Source organism: Phascolarctos cinereus, unplaced genomic scaffold (assembly GCF_003287225.1).
Source record: "Phascolarctos cinereus isolate Bilbo 61053 unplaced genomic scaffold, phaCin_HiC Scaffold_9;HRSCAF=440, whole genome shotgun sequence".
Classification (NCBI taxonomy): Eukaryota; Metazoa; Chordata; class Mammalia; order Diprotodontia; family Phascolarctidae; genus Phascolarctos; species Phascolarctos cinereus.
This window is the reverse complement of record NW_027556402.1, coordinates 156,087,746-156,108,741: the sequence shown is the minus strand read 5'-3', so window position 1 is coordinate 156,108,741 and position 20,996 is coordinate 156,087,746. Positions and strand designations below refer to the sequence as shown.

Below are 20,996 nucleotides of genomic sequence, written 5' to 3'. Positions count from 1 at the left end.
AAAGGATTCAGAGGCTTTGCCAGAGGGGGTTCGTGACACAGAAACAGGTTAAGAACCCCTGACTTTCAGTCTCTCCTATTGGCTCTCCTCTCTGCTTACAAGAATATTCAGGTCTCCCTATCTCGGAAAAAACTTTGGAAAATCTGTCTACTCTCTCAGCTCCTTTGAGTTGTTGGCCATTCACCTTTCTTTTAACACAGAACTTCTCAGTCTAACTCTACTTCCATAGAACCTATTCATTCCTCTTTCTTTTACAATTTGTCATCCCCTAGAATCTAGGGGTGGGGAACCTGCAGCCACATGTGGCCCTCTAAGTCCTCAAGTGCAGCTCTTTGACTCAATCCTTCACCTTAATAAAAGGATTTGTTCTGTAAAACTTGTACTCGGTCAAAAGGCCACACCCAAGGACCTAGACGACCACAGATTCCGCACCCCTTTCTAGATGCTACAGTGACTTTTCTTATTAAAAGTCACCAGTGCTTCCCACATTCAAGTTTGTTTGTTTGGTTTTTGAGTTCTCATCTGCTTCAATATCTCAGCAGAATTTAATACTATTGAACCTTTAAACCTTTTGTTTCATGACATAATTCTTCTAGCTTTCTCCTTCCGGAGGCCACTCCTCTGTCTCTGCTTACTCTCCCTCCCTTACCTCCCTCTCCTTTGCCTTTCCATAAGGATCTAGTCTTTGTTATCATCTTTTGTCTCTCCATAAATTTCACCTTGGTGATTTGATCTGCTCTCATTGATGCAACCATCATTTCTATGTGGATGATCTGTAGATGTCTATCACCTTCCCTAGACTTTAGACTTGCATTTCCAACTGCCTGCTGGATTTCTCCAAGTAGATATTGGGTCAGAATTTCCAATTTAATATGTCCAAATCAGAAGTCATCTTTTCCCCTCCTAAACTTATTTCTCTTTTTAACTTTCCTATTTTTGTTTATGACCCAAGTTTATGAAGTATATAAAGAGAGGAAAAAGGACATGTCTGAGGGAAACTTTCTTATTCATTTTGGCACTATATAGGGGTGCAGTGAAACCCTGGACTTAGAGGTCAGGAAAACTCCTAAGACCTGATTCAGACACTTACAAACTGTGATACCCTGAGCAAGCCACTTCTCTCAGCCTCAGCTTCCTTATCTGTAAAATGGGAATAAATTATACCTCCTACCTCACAGGGTTGTTGTAAGGATCAAATGAAATAACATATGTAAACCTAAGATTTTGGCAAAACTTCAAAGTGCTATATATTCGGTAGCAACATAGGGGTGATTAAGACTCAAAACACTGAGTGATCCACCTTTGGTAAATGGAATGTCTTAACAGAATCTTAAAAGTAGTCTTAAAAGTAAACACTGTATATTTTATGGAACCACAGAGCCCTGAGATAATATTCTAAAAAACCTTGATTCAAACTAATTCACTCTAATGACTTCTTGGAAAATCTCTCGAGGTTCCTTCACCCTCTTGGGCTCTAAGTTAAGAGGGGCTGTAGGGGTGGTTTCTAAGCAAAAGAAGATGAGAAGAACTTTATTAGGCAAACTGAACCAAAGAAATAACAAAACCACTCATTAATAAATGAAAGGGGATAACCAATGTACCCCTCACTCTTCCCTTGCTAAATAAATATATGAATCTGGCTGCACTATCCCAGTTTCATCTTTAGAAAGAATGAGGTGAAGAGATTATCCAGCTTTTCTCCTCTGCTTATAAGCCAGGGTGAGTCCTTGTCTGGAACAACTCTGCATTTAAGAGAGGCAAGGGAATACCTATAAACCCCAAGCTCTGCAAATCTGCAGGTCCAAGCTGTCACATGTGCTAAATTATTAAGGGAATTAGTGAACACATTTCCTCTACTAGTGACTGTAGTTTTGAAGAGCTGCTTATTCATTTATGCAAATTTGTCTGTGGCACCCATGGAGATACCAGCTGGGCTACCTTACATTACTCAAATGAAAATAATTTCAAATTCCACTCTGGAAAAAGCAGGAGGGCACAGCTGCACCACCTCTCCTGATGCCATAGGAAAAGCCAGCCAAACCATAGAATGAATCAACTTTTTCCACCCACATTCTCCAAGAACTAGAGCATAGACCATTTGTGTGGCTGAGGAAAAGTTTGGGGAGGGCTTTTAACTTTTCCCCAGCTCTTTGAATCTTTCTTCTCTCTACCACAGTCAATAAGATGGCAAAAAACCTTATCAGGCCAATAATGATGTAATGATGTAAAACCTCACCGTTTAGGGAGGCAGAGGCAAGCAAAGTATTAATTGTCCCCACTGGGGACAAGAGATTCAGAGTTTGAAGAGCTGGGTTCAAACACTAGCTTCCTTGTTTACTACTAATGCAACTCGGGGAAAGTCCCTTAACTTCTTCTGTAAAGTGGGGTCATGGAGCTTCATGTAAGAGCTCATCTGCCTTGAAATTCAATAATCAATGATCCTATGAATATGTGTGCTTCCTGTCCTCTTCAGAATCCTGGAGGAGGTCCTCTGAGAAAGCCTGGTGCTGACTACTAGCTCATAATACATGCAATCAACATCTTTACATAGTTATTCAAAAGCTAGCCAAAATCAATACAATGATTAATTTCATTCTGAAGAAGAAGACAGGGAAAGCATCAACCTCATCAATAAACACTTATTAAATACTTCATTCTCAGGCTGCACAAAAATCTGTTCAGACCAGGCCCTAACTCAGGGACTACTTTGCCGAGCATTTATCATTGCAACACTGAGGCAATATTTACATAATACACATGACCAGTACTTACGACCACTAAATTTATGATCAATGCATGATGGTCAGTGAATTACTGTGAAATATTTGGTTCAAGGATTTTTAAGGGGGGGAGGGGAAATAAGCACGGGAGCATATCTGGAATGGAAATCTAGGAAAATACCCAGAACAAGTTCTAGGTTGAGAACACAATGTCATAACCAAAAGAGCCCAGGAGTGGGAGGGACGGCTAGTCACTTGTTATGTGACTGCGAGACACTGGGCAACTTATTTTACTTCCTCTGGGCTCAAGTGCTCTTCCGAGTCAAATGACACAGTGATCTTGAAGTTTCCCTTCAGCTCTTAACATTCTATTATTTGAAGCTCATTCATTTTTAAATTGTATGATGACTGGAAGCAACAGAAATAATCCAGCATAAACTAAAAGGTACAAAGAGGCACAGTACAGCACTCAGAAATATCATTTGAGAAGTCAGCACTGGCTTGATATAGCTAGCTCAGGAGATGCTTCTCAGAGTTCATCTTTAGAAATGGCAACTCCTCCGACGGTGGACAGTGTGTGGTAAGGTGGAAAATATCTCCACCATTTCCCATAGTGCCGGGCCCAAATTCTAACAATTTTTTTCCAGTCAACTATTAAAATAACAGCACAAAAATAAAAGTCAAGCAGAGTGTCTTAATAAAATTTATGCTAAAGAATTATTTCAATTCTTTTCACCTCCTCCACTGGAATATGAAATGTATATAAGCCCCATACATAAGCTGAATGCTAATAAGGGGATGATTTAACTCTTCCTTGCCTTCTCTACTCTCCCCCCAAAGTCATCATTTTCTGCATAAATCATCTAAGAGTAAATCACTCCCGTCTCAGTTTCTTCTATCAATCAAAAAGCTAATGTTCTTCCCTACTGCCTACCAAATGAATTCCAAACTCCTTAGTTAGACTCAAATGAAAGGATCCCTATAATCTGGCTAGACCTACATTTCCAGTCTTATTTCATATGAGTACCATGTAAATACTCTAGGCTCCATTTCCCACGGCTGAGTCACCTATGCCCAGGACATTCCCCAATTCCCATTGAGACCTGCTGGAATCTCACTTCAAAGTCCAGCTTAGGTGCCACCTTCTCAGTGAAATCTTCCCCAAGACCCCTCAAGTCGGGGGGAGTAATCTCTCTCTCTTTCAATCTCTCATTGGGTTTTATCCGAATTTGTCTAATAAGATTACATTTTTCCTATCACTGTTTAACACATACAATCTCACCTACTAGGTTGTAAGCTTTCCAAGGACAGGGAATGGTTTTTTGTTTTGTTTTGGGTTTTTTTGAGGCCATTGGGATTAAGTGACTTACCCAGGGTCACACAGCCAGTAAGTGTCTAAGGCCACATTTGAACTCAGGCCCTCCCGACTCCAGGACCAGTGCTCTATCCAGTGCATCACTTAGATGCCCCAGGGAATTGGTTTTTTTTAATGTTTTATTTATTTTTATTATTAAATATTAATATTAAAAATACCTTTATGTTTCATTTGTAATAGCTATCATGTATATAGTGCCTTACAGTTTACAAAGCACATTATAAGTATCTCATTTAATCTTCACAACCACCTTGGGAAGTAGGTAGTATTAACCCTATTTTACATATGGGGAAACTGAGGCAAAGAGATTTTTAAGTGACTTGCCCAGAGTCACCCAGCTAATAAGCATCTGGGAAAAGATTTGAACTCAGTTCTTCTCAACTCCAAGTCCAATGATCTTTCCACTCTGCCACCTTGCTGTCCCAATCACGACAAATAGCCCTCACTCAACTCAGGTGGATGAATGAATAAAATCACAAAGATATACATGCATACCTCCCTCAATCATGGCCATGGATACCCACATTCCAGTAAATGTAAGTTCCTTGAGGGCAGGGACTATTTCATTTTTGCCTTTGTATCCACAATTATTGGCATTTTGTGCCACCATTATTGGCACAATTATTGGTACTTTACCTGTTGAATTGGAGTGGCCCAGGTCACTCTGGCACTAACAAACCCTCCAAAAAATGTTGTCTAGTTTTTGCTAGCTTTTTTTCTTACGCCACCGTGTGGATGTGTGTGTATTTGTATATGTGTTCATGTATGTACAAATACACACCTATATGCATACACATACACACATGCATGTAAATAATTTTTTGGTAGTAGTGTCAAGCCTGGAAGCATGTCCCAGTGTGACAGGGTCCTGGTCCAAGCTGACACCAGCTGGCCATGTCAATGTTAGAGACTCAGTCTACTGCTGCTCCCACCTGTTCCTGGAGTCTGCTCAGGTTTCAGCTTATATATAAGTATGATGTGCCATAGTGATGAGGCTTTTCTCTTGCTGATAGTCTGAGCTGTTCCTGCTGCCAATATCAAGACTCTCACCACTGCTGTTACCACTGGTTACCAGCCCATTGTCTTACCTGTTTCCTGCGGTGCATTTCTTTGGGGAAAGAGAGAATTTTGGGGTTTCCCTAATTATCCATCTAAGGCATCTGCCCATCATAGGATACAGCTGTTATACTGGATACCAGAGCACCAGTCAATCAGGCAGCTTATGAGCATTTATTAGGCACCTACTATGTGTCTAGCACTGTGCTAAACACATCATTGCTTTAGAAAGCCACTCTCCGAAAATCAGCCACTTCTGTCCTCAGCTCACTGTGGCAAATGTCCACAGCAGGAAACAGAAGTTCATAAAGGAGGCAAATGCGTAGCTCTGCAACAGCAACAGCACAATCCCCACTGGGTTATCAACCAAAGGGCGACAACAGCTTTGGAAAGGTCAAAACGGTAATCAGTGCTGAACGGCAAAGTTGGCATGTGAGAGCTCCACTATGCACTGGGCTTTATGGCAACCAGGAAGCACGGTGTTTGGGAACTGGGGCAAATGCTAGCCTAAAACCCATGCATTAAGGGTTAGAAGCCTCATTCTGCAGGGTCAACTGAGCTCTCATGTCTCACAATCCCTTAGCTAAATGATGTTAACAATAATCATTGACTCCAACTGAGGTCAAAGAGATGGGAGCTTTCTCCCTTTCTTTAACATAAATGATTAACAAGGGGTGTTCTTGATAATTATCTTTAAGTGATGAATTATTATAGCAATAACATTATTATACTTGGATACCAATGAATGTATATCTTATTTTATATAACAAATATCTTCCTGAAAAGTTGTGTGCAGCCTGAATGACAGTACTCAAATCACATTTTAAATGCAACAGTTGTCTGTTTTGTTTTTTCTTAAGTGAGGCAATTGGGGTTAAATGACTTGCCCAGAGTCACACAGCTAGAAAGTATTTATTATGTGTCTGAGGCTGGATTTGAACTCAGGTCCTCCTGACTCCAGGGCCGGTGCTCTACCCACTTCGCCACCTAGCTGCCCCAAGAGTTGTCTTTTTTAAAGCTTTTTTGAGGAGAACCAACCTTCCTTCCTTCTTTTTCTTCCTCTCTCTCTCCCTCCCTCCCTCTTTCCTTCCTTCCTTCCTTCTTTCCTTGCTGTGAAATATAGATGATGACTGTATGTCTACCACAGAATCTACTCTACAACTCATAGAATTTCAAAGTTGCCTGAGGCCCAGAGAAGTTGTGACAAGACCAGGGTCACCAGGGTCTGTGTCAGAAGTGAGACTTGAACTCAAGGTCTTCCTGATTCCAAGGCAGCCATTGCTTCCCATCTCAAGAGAAATATGCAAATACTTACAACACATAGATCAAAATAAGTAGTAAGTATAAGAGCTGTAATGATGATAGGTTCATTACTTGGACCAGCATCTCTCCCCTCCTCCCTTCCTTCTTTAACTCCTCCACTTAACCCAGAATACCAGTGCCCTTTGCTGCTTTGGCTCACTTCACATGCACAAACACAGCCCACTGCTAGGAAGAGCAACCTTCATTTTGGCCAATATTGACTCTCCTGCTTTGGAAAGGGTTGGGAAGAGACCTCTTTCAACCCAGATTGCTGCAGGTTGCCAAGGTTCATTTCTTTTTGTTGTTGAGTCATTTTTCAGGGATGTCTGACTCTTTGTGACCCCTGTTGGGTTTTTCTTGCCAAAGATACTGGAGTGGTTTGCCTTTTCATTTTCCAGCTCATTTTACAGATGAAGAAACTGAGGCAAACAGGGTTAAGTGTCTTACTCAGGGTCACACAGCTACTAAGGGTCTGAGGCCAGATTTGAACTCAGGAAGATCAGTCTTCCTGACTCCAAGCCTGGGCACTCTACCTACTGTATCACCTAACTGCCCCTAAATGTAACTGACATTCACCTGCAGAGAAGAGCACCATGCACGCAGTAGAGCCTTCTGTCCAAGGCTCCCTGTGGACAATGACAGAGTGAGAGGCCTTGAATGAAAATTCAAGACATCCTATTACACCAGAAAGCAATGAGTGCCAACTTTTGGTTCTGAATGGAGGGTTGTCCCTACTTAGTCATGGGATTACAGACTCATGGAGCCACAGAGGCCAACTCTTTCATTTTACAGACGAGGAAACTGAGGCCTGGAGAGGTCAAGTGACTTGCACTGGGGCTTTGGGTCAATTATCTGGAAGGGAGGATGGACCAGAGGTCCTCTAAAGTCAGCTCCACTCTCTGTAGGCACTCTGGAGCAGGCCCTCCTCACCTCCCACCTGCATCGTTTACAACAGCCTGCTGGTGGGTCTACCGACCTCAAATCTCTCCCCACTCCACTTGTCCTTCATTCAGCCACTAAAGTGATTTTCCCAAAGCACAGGTCTGACCAAGCCAGCCCCCTAGTCATTAAACCCTAGTGGCTCCCTATTGCCTCCAGGATGAAATACAAGAGGCTCTGTCTGGCATTCAAAGCCCTTCATGATCTGCTCCCTCCCACCTTTTCAGTCTTCTTACACCTTACTCCCAAGCAAGTACTCTTCGATCTAGTGACACCGTCCTCACTGCTGATCCTTCAACAGGACGCTCCATCTCTTGGCTCTAGGCATCTTCTCTAGCTGTCCCCCATCCCTGGAATTCTCTCCCTCCGCAATACCTCCTGGCTTCCTTGGCTCCTTCCCATCCCAAATCTGATTTCTAAAGGAAGCTTCTCCCAACCCCTCTAAATTCTAGTGCTTTCTCTCTTTTAATGCTTTCCTACTTATCCTGCATGTAGCTTATTTGTAGAGATTCATTTGCTCGTTACCTCCCCCATTAGATTGTAAGCTCCCTGGTGGCCTCTTTGCGTAGCATCTGCGCTTAGCTCGATGCCTGGCACATAGCAGAGAAAAGAAATGTAAAGAGATCTTGGGATCTGAACACTATTCACTATGGGGATTTTCAAATACTTAACATATTTCCTGGAACTTCTTCAAAATTTAATATTCAAAGTTGATTATTACATGTTCACTCTTAAAGATTCACCAAGAAATATTTTCATTTCATCACCTTTACAGTGATCAATCTAGTAGAAGGCATCAGGTTATCAGTAATAAGAATAACCACTCCTGATATTTCTGTGGGATTTTACAGTTTATGAAACCCTTTCGCAGCCATTATCTCATCAGGATCCAGTCATAAATTATAACACTTTCAATGCAATTGACATCTCTTCAAACATTTTCAAATAACAATTTATTACAACATTTAAAAAAAAGAGATGCAGAAGGGTGTAGTAAAGAGAAGGCAAACCTTGGAGTCAGAAAGAGCGGAGTCCAAGTTCTGACTCTGAAAAATACTAGCTTAAGACCTAGGAGCAAATCATTTAATCTCTGTGTCTCATGCAATTCTTCAAGACCTTAAGTTACATGCGAGTGACATATAAATCAGCATAGGTGAACAGAATTTCCAATCAATTAAATCACAGGTGTGGTCTCTCCTACTCCTTTAATTAGATAAAATAAAAATAAAACTTCAATGCATTTCTTTTTTAATGTAATTTTCAAAATGGTCCACCAGGTGGCAGGCTATTTCCTTTACAGAAAATATGGCCCTTCATCAAACAGATCAATCAATTTCTTAATAAAGTCTATTCTATTCAATTCAACAAACATTTATTAGGAGCCTACTACAGGTGTAGTTCTGCTAGACCCACAGGCGATACAAAAAAATAAAGAGACAAATCCTTGTGTTACACATAATTAATATTTTTAAGCATATAGGTTTTCACAGTTTTAACTATTTTCCTAACAGTGACTGTTATTTTTAACAGCGCTCACACTGCTCAAGCGCCATCCCAGGCTGTGCTAGGTGTGGCATAAGATTAATCCCTGGGCACAAAACACACCATATAGGACTAAATTAGCAAATGACACAGTCCCTGCCCACACAGAGAGATTTATTTGGGTCATTCAGGCAAAAGAAAAAAAAGTTTTCTTTTGGTAGGCAAAAGAAAAGTTGTTATGCTAGTTAGGCTGCGCATATTTAGAGAGTACAGGAAAGGAAAGCAAATGGACAGGGAGGAAAACAAATCAGAGATTCAAGTGAGGAGCTGGGAGGGCAGGGCAGACGTTCATGTGCGTAAGAGGCAACATGATGCATTATAAAGATTCAGAAGACACCGGTTTAAACCCTAAGCCCACAACTTTTGTGACCATTTGTGACTTTGGAGAAATCACTTACTCTCTTTAAGCCTCCGTTTCCTTCACTGTAAAATGAGGGAATTGGGGTAGATCAGGTGTCATGCACATGGCCCATGACCCTCCCAAGTGTGCCAAAACAGATGCAGGTCCTATCTGAATTTAATGAGGTAATGCATTAATTTAAAAAAGAAACATATAAAGTGTGGTTTTCTCAGTCAAAACACAGCCCACAGGGATGTGTACCTATGGTTTCCATCTGAGTGTGATATCTCTGGACTAAGTGACCTTCGAGTTCCCTTCCACGTCTAAATCCATGATCAAACATCTACAGGGCAAACTGAAGAGGCTATTCCAGCACGAGGAAATGCATGAACAAAGACAGTGAGGAGGTATTTATGGAGCGGTGAAGAGGTCATCCTGGCTTAGCGCTGAGGTTTCCTTTCAGATCCTCCTGGGCTGGAGCTGGAGTTTCCTTTGAGAACTGCCAGTTTTCCCTTTCTTTGCATGGCCAGCACATACACAGCAGAGTGCCTGGCACATAGTAAATATTTAACAAATGCTTGACTAATCGGATCTAGAGAATGGGGCTAAGCCCATGCTCTGGAGTTTGTACATAGGTGTAAATCACTGAAGCAAATGGAATGATGTGATGAAAGTAACCTGTTATAAAGCTTAATCGAGCCACAGTTTGCAGGGCTGCATGGAGAGAAGAAAGAAGGGAGGTGAGGAAACCACGTGGGAGCTGTCACAATAATCTGGGCATGTAAGATAACAAGGATGTGTCTGTCAATAGGAAAAGTATAGTGACAAAAGATCTAATCCTCAGCCTTAGGCCTTGCACATCTTGATCAGATTCCCAGAAATTCCATGGTTTAGGACAGAGGTGTCAAACAAGCTTCTGAAAACACTTCTACCAAATGCTCAGGAGGCAGATGAAAATGTAATTGGGAAATATTTAACAAAATAAATAAAAAATACAATAGAACATAGTTCATGTTAATACGTGGTTTTCTAAGTCAACATGCCATCTGGAAGTAGATGCTGTTCTTGTCCCCATTTTTCAGTTAAGGAAACTGAGGCAGGTAAATTTAAGTGACTTGCTTAGTCACACAGCTATTAAGTGTCTAAGGCTGGATTTGAACTCAGATCTTCCTAAGTTTAGGCCCAGCACTCAATATACTACACCACCAACTGTCATAAAAGGCATAAAAGGGGAACCTCCTTAGCTGCCAGGATTTGTTGTTTCAGGGCCCAGAGCTGGTACCACCTGCCCCAGGAAGCCATTTCTAGAAGCTTGACCCTGGAAGCGATTTTCCCATTCCCGAATCAACTGCTTCACTGCTAAACCTCTTCTATATACTGCTAATCTGTAGATAATCTCGCTATAGTTATTTCAATCCACTTTATCAGCTTCACTGCCGGAATCTCCCTGAGGGCAAGGAGTATACAATTGTTCATCTTTTTCTCTCCAGCTCCTCCCCCCACCAAGGCCCTCAAGTGAAACTTATTGATGCCAGTGACTGCAGAATAGCTGAACAAAGAACAGCATATTAATCAAGAAGAATATTATGGTGCCTTGGGGGGAAAATAATAAACACAAAGAATGACAAAACATTGTGTGAATTGATATTAATCAAGAACATCAGAACCATAACTATATTTAACAACAAGAAAAGACAGAACAAAGTCAAAGGAAAGGGGACCTCAGTGGCACCTGAAAAGGGACAAGGCAATCCCATTTCACAAACACATTTCTTGTCGGCTTGCTGTTGATTTATTTGGTTCTAATATGTTAAATAGGAATGATTTTATGCAAGATTCCATTCCCCATTTCAAAAGTTTGCAAGATTAAATTTATAAAAGATCTTTTTTAAAAAAATAAAGGATGGTTGAATTGGATTCCTCCGATTTTCATGGAATGATGACATTTTAAAATTTTTAGCGATCAAATTTGAACAGGAATGACATGCAGTACTGGTTCCTTTTGCTTGAATTCAGTATGGTTTCAACAGTACATACATACACTGCAGACTTGTATCTCCCATCACTTCTGAAGGAGGCTTGGCTAATACTAAGCTGGTTGGCAAACAGCTAAAGAGAATAGGATGGTATATAGCAGATAACCCAGGGGACAAAAAGCCCAAATGCACAGATCTTAGGGGATATCTCCACTGCTCCTCCCAGTCCTGGACCCCGTCCCACCCTCCCCAAGGACCCCTGAGGTTTCCCCTTTGCCTTTTTTTTTTTTTAATTGATTCCTCTGCCCCAGCAGTTAGCGGCACAGACAGATTCTGCTGCAGGTCCTTCCTCTTGCAACCATTGCTGATGGCCCTTGTAAAACACTGGTGGCAAAAGAAATGATTCACCCACAGCCTTTCTATTTTATGCATATCTTCCTCACCATCAACTTTATCTTTTAAAGCCCAGCACGCTCACAGGAGTGCAAGGACTTGTTCAGAATGCCACCTGTTCCTACACTAGCTGTTCCCTTAACTCGGCTAGAAATTTCCCTGTGGTCAACAAGATCAGGAGAGATTTCCATCATATTCTTCTTCAGGAGTATCCCAGGAATATTCTGATTTAAATCAGGAATCAAAGGAGCATAAGTCAGGATGCTAACACACTTCAAGTATTCTCCACTCAATCTGTTGCCTTTTTTTTAAACTTTTATTATTTTATTTTATTTTATTTTATTTTTTTGGCTAGGCAATGGGGTTAAGTGACTTGTCCAGGGTCACACAGCTAGTAAGTGTTATGTGTCTGAGGCCGCATTTGAACTCAGGTCCTCCTGAATCCTGGGCTGGTGCTCTATCCACTGCATCACCTAGCTGCCCCAATCTGTTGCTTTTTAAGGCCCTTTGGACATGAAGGAAGATTGGAATATGAAGTAGCTATGGTTGCTACATTACACGCACTGTATGTTTACTTCAGCACAGCTGATATGAATCCATCAGAACTATAATTGATACACTGAGACTATATTGATGTAGGGTTTGAGGTAGGGGGAGGTGGGGAAGAGAATCTATATATTGTCAGCGTCCTCATCTCAAATCTAGGCCAGTTGTCTTTAACTTCAGAGGCAGCTAGGTGGCTCAGCAGATAGAGCTCTGGGTCCAGAGTCAGGAAGACCTAACTTTAAATCCTCCCTAACACACTCACTAGTGGGGTAACCCTGGACAAGTCTGCCTCCATGTCTGCAACTGTAAAATGAAGATAACAATAGCAACTCTCATCCAGAGATGTTGTGAGGATCATATGAAATAATATTTGCAAAGCACTCAGCACACACTAAGCACTTAATCCATTCTTCCTTTCTTCTGGAAAGGAGAAAAGAAGATAATAAAGGAAAGAGAAGCGGGAAAAGAGATGATAACCTGTTTTAGAAATTCATGAGTATAATCAACTCCAGTCCCCTCAAAGACTGGACTCTACCGACTCTCTGACTCAAAGACCACTCTACCGATCTGCATTTGCCATATGAACAACCCAAAGCTCATCCTCCCTTCTCCATTAAGGGAGCAAGATAATTAGCTAAGCTAAAAAAAGGTTATTAGGACAATCATTTTTGAGTTCTTACATTATACAAATGACTACAGCAGTAGGATGAACATTTGTAAGCCCAGAATGGTGGAGTGGTGGGTGGTTAAAGAACAGTTCTTGTTTATAAGATTTAAGGCTTCTAGAGGACCTTCTAAGTCATCAGGAGTCAGCAGCATGACACAACAGCCTGAAAAACTAAATGGAATCATAAGGTGCATTAAGAAGCATGATGGGGGCAGCTAGGTGGTGCAGTGGATAGAGCTCTGGTCTTGGAGTCAGGGGGATCTGAGTTCAAATCCAACCTCAGACACTTGACACTTACTAGCTGTGTGACCCTGGTGAGTCACTCAACCCCAACTGCCTCATAAAAAAAGAGAAAAAAAAAGCATGATGAACCATAATGCAGGAAGTAATGGCCAAGCTATGCTCTACTATAGTCAGAATCCATGTGGACTATTGTTCTCTCTTTAAAGCACCCTGTTCTAGCAAGGATATCGACAAGGTATATAACCAAAACGGTGAGAGATGTTGCAACCATGAGGAGCAGGTAAAGAAATTAAGGAAGGTTAGTCTGGAGAAGAGATAACTTAGAGAAGACATGAAGGCTGTTTAAGGGTAGAGAGTCTGTCTCCAGAGAGAGGGACGTACCTTGCTGGTTCCATGGGGCAAGACTAGTAGTGTTCAGTAGGCGGCTAGGTGGCACAGGGGACAGAGCACTGACCCTGAAGTCAGGAAGACTCATCTTCCTAAGTTCAAATCCAGCCTCAGACTAGCTGTGTGACCCTGGGCAACTCCCTTAACCCTGTTTGCCTCAGTTTCCTCATCTGTAAAATCAGCTGGAGAAGGAAATGGCAAACTACTCTACTAGCTTTGCCAAGAAAACTCCAAATGCGGTCATTGAGAGTCGGATGTGACCGAACAACAACAAATAACAGTAGTACTCAATAGACGTTTCTCAGAGGCAGACTTAAGGTCATTGTAAATAACTGCAGATTACTGTAAATAATTTGTATTGCAAATAACTAATCAGAGCTGCTCAAAAGTGGAACAAGGTGCCTTAGGAGGCAAAAGGGTCCTTCCTACTAAACTATGACCCCATCAAGGAAAACCTGAATGACTATCAGGCTGCATGCTGGAGAGGGATTCCTGCCTTTTTCCAACTTGAACCAGATGACATTTGATGTCCCTTTCAATTTTAAGATTCCGTGAATCAGCACTGCCCACTGAGATGCTGCCATTCCCAATGTGGACATGCAAGAAGGACCCAGACACGAAAGGCACATTGAAAGAAAACAGAGTCACATTCTGGGAAAGAAGATTGGAATATAAAGTAGCTATGGTTGCTCCATTACACCAACTGTGTGTCTACTTCAGCACAGCTGACATGAAACCATCAGAACTATAAAATACTATAAAATTATAAAATATAAAATGAAGGAAGAGGAATAACTCTAGCATTCGTAATGCAGAAATTCTGATGAAAGCAGGTTTTTCTACTCACCTTGGCTTCCGGGTCACTGTTGATACTGCACGAATCATCAGCGTCAGCTTGTGGGGCATGTCTGTAAAGGAAACCAAAAAAGCACGTTGGGGTCACCATTATAAGTTCTAGCTACAGATACAGCTAAAACTTGGTTCAAGTAGAACCTTCTGCCACCCTACCTGAGTTTCAAAGATGCATAACGTAAGGTTGCTCCTTCAAACTCTTTTAAACTGGGATCTGGGTTAACTGTGGCTGCGTGCAAATCCTAGGAGAAAAAGCTGGAATTTATTATTATAGAATTAAGTGCCCTTTCCTCTACAAATACCTCTAATGGCAGATGGAAAAACCATCATCCCTGCATAGAAGCATATAGTATATGCTGAGCTAAGGTAGGCAAAGGCATGCAGACTATTAGATGGTCATTCAGTGCAAGCACCTGGTTCTTATAACACATTTACCCTGTGAAATTCAGACTGAATTCATTCAAAGAAGAAAAAATCAGACAAAGGCAACATGTTTGTGAGCTGGACATCCCTAACAAGAACCCCAATCATTCTATCCCTGTAATATGAATGGTATTCATGAAGAAGAAAAATATACAGCCACAGCCATGCAAAAATTAAAAAAAAGGAAAAAATATGCAGTATTAAATGTTCTAAAATCTGACAATATACTTGCCTTCCAAATGTCACTATTAATCTTTCCCCCATTCAGAACAGCAAAATCACTCCATGGCTGTTTCTAGACATGTAATTATTCACATAGGAAGAAGCACATTGATAAAATAAAATTAAAAAAAAAACAAAAAAAACACAAGACACTGTTGTTAGCATTGATATTCACGGGGATGAGTTAGGGAACAGATCAACTCTAACTTTAGCTAGTTAGTCAATTCTAGAATGGCGACTGGAGAGGAATTTAACTAGAATGGGGAAGGGGGGAGGAAGGGGCAGGAGGGGAAAATGGTTCTACAACTACTTACCAAAACAAATGATTGTAACAAGGAAAAAAATCCACATGTATTAGAAACAGACAATGAAGATATTTTCTAAATGTGATCTCAAAATCAAACACAATCAATGTTTCCAAGCATGAATGCTGTACCTATCTAGGCTTCCATCAGACTTACTCTTTATAAAACAGAATTTTAATTGGGGAGTAGGGTAGGCATTAATAATGAGCCTTTTAAAATATGCCGTAAGGAGATTTGGCAACAATAAAGTAAAAGAAAACAGAATACTGAAGTCAACTTATCTTCACACTAACAGAAGAAAAAAAAGACAATGAAGGGGAAAAGGTGATTAGTAGGGAGCACAAACAGACTTTTCACTGTAACTCAGTGCAACAAAAATAGCTGTAAATAATGTAATGCAGCTTCCTTCAACTCATAAAAAGCACTATCCTCATGCAACAACAGGCTTTCATGGCTTAAAACATTTTTTGGTTATGAAATTATTTCCTTAGAGCACAGTACAAAGCAAGAAGCAATGGTTTGTCAGGAGAACTGTTAAGACAGCTGTTTCAATCTAAACAGCTCCTTCCTTCCCAGATCTCAGAAACACCCAATGTTTTTTCCTTCCACTAAACTGAATAAATACTCAGATGTTTTCCTCAAGACCTGACAGAAATAGTAGAAAATAATAAAACCTGTGAACACTTTGATGAATTTGTACACTTTAAAAACCCCAGAACCAGATTTGTAAAAACACAAAAACAAAAACTACTGTAAAGAAGTGCTCAATAAACAATTGAGCCTTTCTGATAAAGTTTTATTACAATAAAAAGGGATTTTTTCTCTTTATAGCATTAAAAATAATTATGATAACAAATTTTCAAGGCTATAAGAAATTATGTTTTTTTAAAATGTGCTGAAAGTTAAAACTGCTAAAATCAACATTCCTTAATCTGAAGCAAGCATAAATTCAGGATTATATGGGACATAAATCTATTACCAAGTTTGTACCATTCAATTCAACAAGCTTTTATTTTTGGTCTTTAATTTTGCTTCAGTACCCAGATGATGTAACTCTTTAAAGCATAGGAGAATTCAGAATACTGTATTTATTTTCCGAAACTGACCTTTCTAAAAAAGAGGAGGGGAGGAAGGGGCAACTCACAAAGAGGAAATACCTAAAATGTTCTGACATCATTGAGAAGCATTTACTGAGCAGACATTCAAATGCTTTGATGACTATGGTCTGAAAAATTTCAAAATTAATACTACTCTTTAATTAAGAAAATATTAAGATGTCAAAAAATCATCATTTTTTTTTAATCTGAAAAATATGCCAGTGACTTAAGCTGAATGTTGAAAAATGCCAAATGATTAATTGGACTTAGAAAGTAATGTGCTCTTGCAAAGAGGCAAAAATGAATGCAGTAATGATAATTTCAAAGACTAGGATGAAAAGCAAGAAGGAACAAGATAGAAAGAAAAAAGGGAAGTTGTAGAAACAAAAAAAAATTGGGATGGTAACGGACTTGTCCAAGGTCATACAGATAGTGCCAGAGGCAAGATTTTAACCCACTTCCACTAACTCCATAGCCAGAGCTCTTAGTTCTAAGGGTGGTCTGGGGTGGGAGAGATCTTCTTGGAACATGTGAATCATTGGAAATAATTTCAAAGTCCTTTCCTTAAAAGGTGGAGGGGAAGGAATAAAGCAGTTATTAAGTGTCTACTATATGCCAGGCTTTGTGCTAAGTGCTTTACAGATATTATCTTATTTGATTCTCACAACAACTCTGGAGGGAAGGGATGTAGTGCTATTATGATCTCCATTTTACAAGTGAGGAAACTGAGGCAAACAAAGGTTAAATGACTTGCCCAGGGTCACATAGCTAGGAAGCATCTGAGGTTGAATTTGAATTCACGGATTCTTGACTCCAGGCCCGATTCTCTATCCACTGTACCATCTAGCTGCCTAATAATATAATTCATGACTTTTAGAATAGTACTTTGCATATAAAGGCCTCATACATATTGATATACACATATATGCATATACATATACACACATATTTATATATACACACATATGCACATGTACACATATATACATATACACACAGACACACTACAACCTTTCTATAACGTTAATCACTAAAGAATCAGTTATAGTGAAGTGTATCCTCATATTGGATTCCCATCTGCTGGCAAAGACAATGTTATAATGGAACTTTGGGGTACTTTTTTAATTAAAATTAATTTTCTTTTCTTTTGAAGTCTTGGAAGGGATTTCCATGAACCAAATAAACTCACTACTAGCACTATTCAGGAATATGATAAAAAAAAAAAGATTGTTGTACCGACCTGGTAAACAGATTGATAAATGTTTATGAATCTGAAAGTCTCCTTCCTTCTGTTCCTATGTCTCAAGACTCTGCTAAGGCTTGTGAGAACCCTGCTCACAGCCTCCGCAGCATAAGGTAGTATTCTCTGAATGTCAGGCTCAGTTATTATAAATACCCACAGCACAGACACAGTTCTATGGGACGTTTCATTCATGCTAATATACTTCCTTCTGGGCACCTTTTGGAATTCCTCACATTTTATTGAGTGAACACGGAACAGGGTAGCAGATCATACATAGTTTAGAGAAATAGGAAGAAGTAGAATAGTGAACAGAATAACAATTCATTTATTTTCCTCCCAATAGGAGAGGCAGCTGTTAAGGAGCAGTAGAAAGAACTTTGAATTAGGAGGCAGGAGCCCTGTATTCTAGGCTTGCCTCTACTCCTTACTAACCATATAAGTCTTGTACACAACTCTACAAGTAAGCTGCTGGGGTTTTCTAGAGTTCAGTTTTCTCATTCGAAAAGTGAGGAAGCTGGATTAACTGTTTTCTAAGGCCCTTTCAGCTCTAAAATTCTAAAAACTCTAAGTAAATTGCCACTCTCATATGGGCCATGAATCTTCTAAAAATGATGAAACAATAGTCCTTAGGATGGCACATTGATATTGGAGTTTCATATGTTATATCAGAAGGCATCACCCATCTTTAATATAAGAAATCAATAGCTTTCATCTTTTCTAGTGCCTAGATAAGGGCACTTCCTGGGAACACTTTGGAAACTCACTGAGGCACAATTTCAGGCTGCTGGAATACCATTATATTACTATAATAATGCAGTAACATAATACCAAGCAGTGGTTAAGATGCTGAAGAAAATGGAGACAACCATTCCATAAGTAACATAAAACTGATAACCCCTCTCTCTGAAATATTATACTTCATAAATCAAAGAAACATTTTCAGTTTTAAAAAAATGAACAATTAAATAAATGGAAGAATAAAAAAAAAAGCAAGGATAAAGACATTTTATGTGATTTTCTTTCTTCACTGCTTCTAAAACTCAGGATCCAAGTGGTTTAGGGGATCATTTCATACAAATGGCTTAGGGAAAAACTTGCATGTCAGATTTCAGCAACAAACATTTCATATCCAGTCTGTAAACTTCCAAAAATGCTTTTTGAATGTGCAGTAGAAAAATCATCAATACTTTCAAAATAAACTTCTGAATATGAAATGTGGAGCTATCATATTGACAAGGAATCCTTGTATCCTGTATTTCACGAAGCTTCAAAAACTCATGGAAATGTTGAAGGGAGAATGTATTACCAATGTGTCTTGTTTTAGAATTCAATTTCCCTCCTGACTTTTCCTATGCAGCAAGGGGCTGGACCAGGAGTCAGAAAGACCTGAGTTCAAATCAGGCCTCAGACACTTACTAGTTGTGTGACTCTGAGCAAGTCACTTGACCTCAACTAGCATGAGTTTCCTCATTTGTAAAATGGGGATAACAGCACCTACCTCACAAGATTGTAAAGAGGATCAAATGAGATAATATATGTAATGCATTTTACAAACCTTAAAGTACTATGTAAACTCTAGCCATTATTATTTCCCTCAAGTGATTGCGTTTCTAAACAAGTTGTACTATGATACAACTTAGAGATTATACAAATTAGATTAAGAAGAAAATATCTACTATCCAACTGTCATTACAATCTGAACCTTGTTGCTAAGGGAAGCCAGAGGATGCCCTTCTCTGGAGACCTTCTGACGGATGCCAATCTCGTACAGGGGTAAAAAGACAGACTCAGGACTCTGTCAGTCTAATAACACAAGGGGATTAGTGATTGCAAGCATTTACTAAACACCTACTCTGTGCCAGGTACTGTCCAAGGTGCTGGAAATATTAAAATGATACTTTCTTGCCCTCTTGATTCCAAAACCATTTCTCTATTCACTATACTGCACTGCCTCTCTTAGTAGCATTTTAGTAATTTTTAATGTATCATCTATAGATTAAAAAAAAACTTCACATCTTTTCCTTAAAGACCAAACTGAAGTTGAATGCTAAAAGGTTATGATACTCAGCATTATTGCCAAAATAGTTTCAGTTCTACCATTGCAAAATCCTCAGGATTTCCGATGTTTTGGTGAAAATTAGATATTTGAAGAATCTTAAGTATTATTGCATTGACTGATTCCACTCACTATCCCTACCAACCAAAGGTTGATAAGGGTCACAATAATAACAAAAGATCTAGCTAAGAAACTTTATTTGGCATGTAAATATTTAATGCAGTTTGTATCTACAGAGTAAAATAATACTCTAGGGAAATAATCACTTTACTACATTCATTGTATCTGTTGTTTCATAAGACTAAGAGTCATTAAGAACAAAAACTATGGAAAATGGACATTAATTTCATTCACAAAAAGGGAACATTATTCACACTTTAAATCCAATATATACTATAACTAAAGCTTACCTCAATGACCTGTTTGAATAGGAACAACTGATTAAAAGAGATGTGCTATGTTACTGTCAATAGAATAAATGATTTAAAAGATTTACCTCATTCTCTGGGGTGGGAGATGGAGTTACAGAACTAAGGGACCCTTTTCTAGAGCCCTGAAGATCTGCTGGGATGGACACAGGGCGTTCCCACTGAGTTGTTCCCGTTGGTATGTGCCAGTAATAAATCCCGGCAATATCACAGATTTTTTTCCATCCAGGTGGCAAATCTGGATCCGTCTGAAATGAATGATCACTCCATATGTCCGCTGGGAAGTAGAAGAAAATAAAATAAAAGTAGGTTTTATTAAAAGGAAAAAAACCACAGTATATCCTTCCAGTTTTGGTAACGGTAGAGGTAACTCTATACCCCAGATGTACATCTGGTAAACCTATAGACCAGGTATCCAAAACAGAAAGAACTTGTCATTCTAGGAAGACAAGTCAGGTTAGAGAAAATATCTGAAGACAGAAATCAAACACGGAGAAAGAAGGAGAGATGAATAGCTATAACTTAAGATCTGGAAACATCCGTCTTGTGCTCTAGTCACTTTGTATATAATTGGAACCATCAAAAGCCCAGGATATTCCAAGTACAGGTAACATGTCAATCAACATAAAACCAATTAGCTAGAATTTTAACTAAATAGCTCAGCAAAGTACAAGTCATACAGACACACACACAGGTACTCACTTCAACTTGACACTGAATATTAAGATATACAGCCAAAAGGGAGGTTTTCATAATTTACTGAGTTTAAAATTAGGATCCTGTTGTTGGATATGATGGAGCTATAATACAACCATGCCAGTGCTATGGGAAGCAGCTGAAATGTAAATGATTGACAAGCCTTTACTTATTTTCAATGTAAATGA

The 20,996-nt window shown here is 39.6% G+C and overlaps 1 protein-coding gene across 13 annotated transcripts in view; it reads right to left on the bottom strand.

Moving 5' to 3' along the window:
• The window catches only part of APBB2 (amyloid beta precursor protein binding family B member 2), a 411,236-nt gene that overhangs the window by 113,328 nt on the left and 276,912 nt on the right, over window positions 1–20,996 (bottom strand). For 11 of the 13 annotated variants that reach the window (XM_078148568.1, XM_078148564.1, XM_078148565.1 and 8 more), the window contains 4 exons: window positions 20,181–20,389; window positions 14,994–15,056; window positions 14,495–14,580; window positions 14,334–14,394 (listed from right to left, as the gene is read on the bottom strand). In XM_078148568.1, the coding sequence (XP_078004694.1) occupies window positions 14,334–14,394; window positions 14,495–14,580; window positions 14,994–15,056; window positions 20,181–20,389 (419 nt within the window). The remainder of the gene's footprint in view (window positions 1–14,333; window positions 14,395–14,494; window positions 14,581–14,993; window positions 15,057–20,180; window positions 20,390–20,996) is intronic. The other 2 variants (XM_020991135.2, XM_020991128.2) reach the window with 1 other exon arrangement.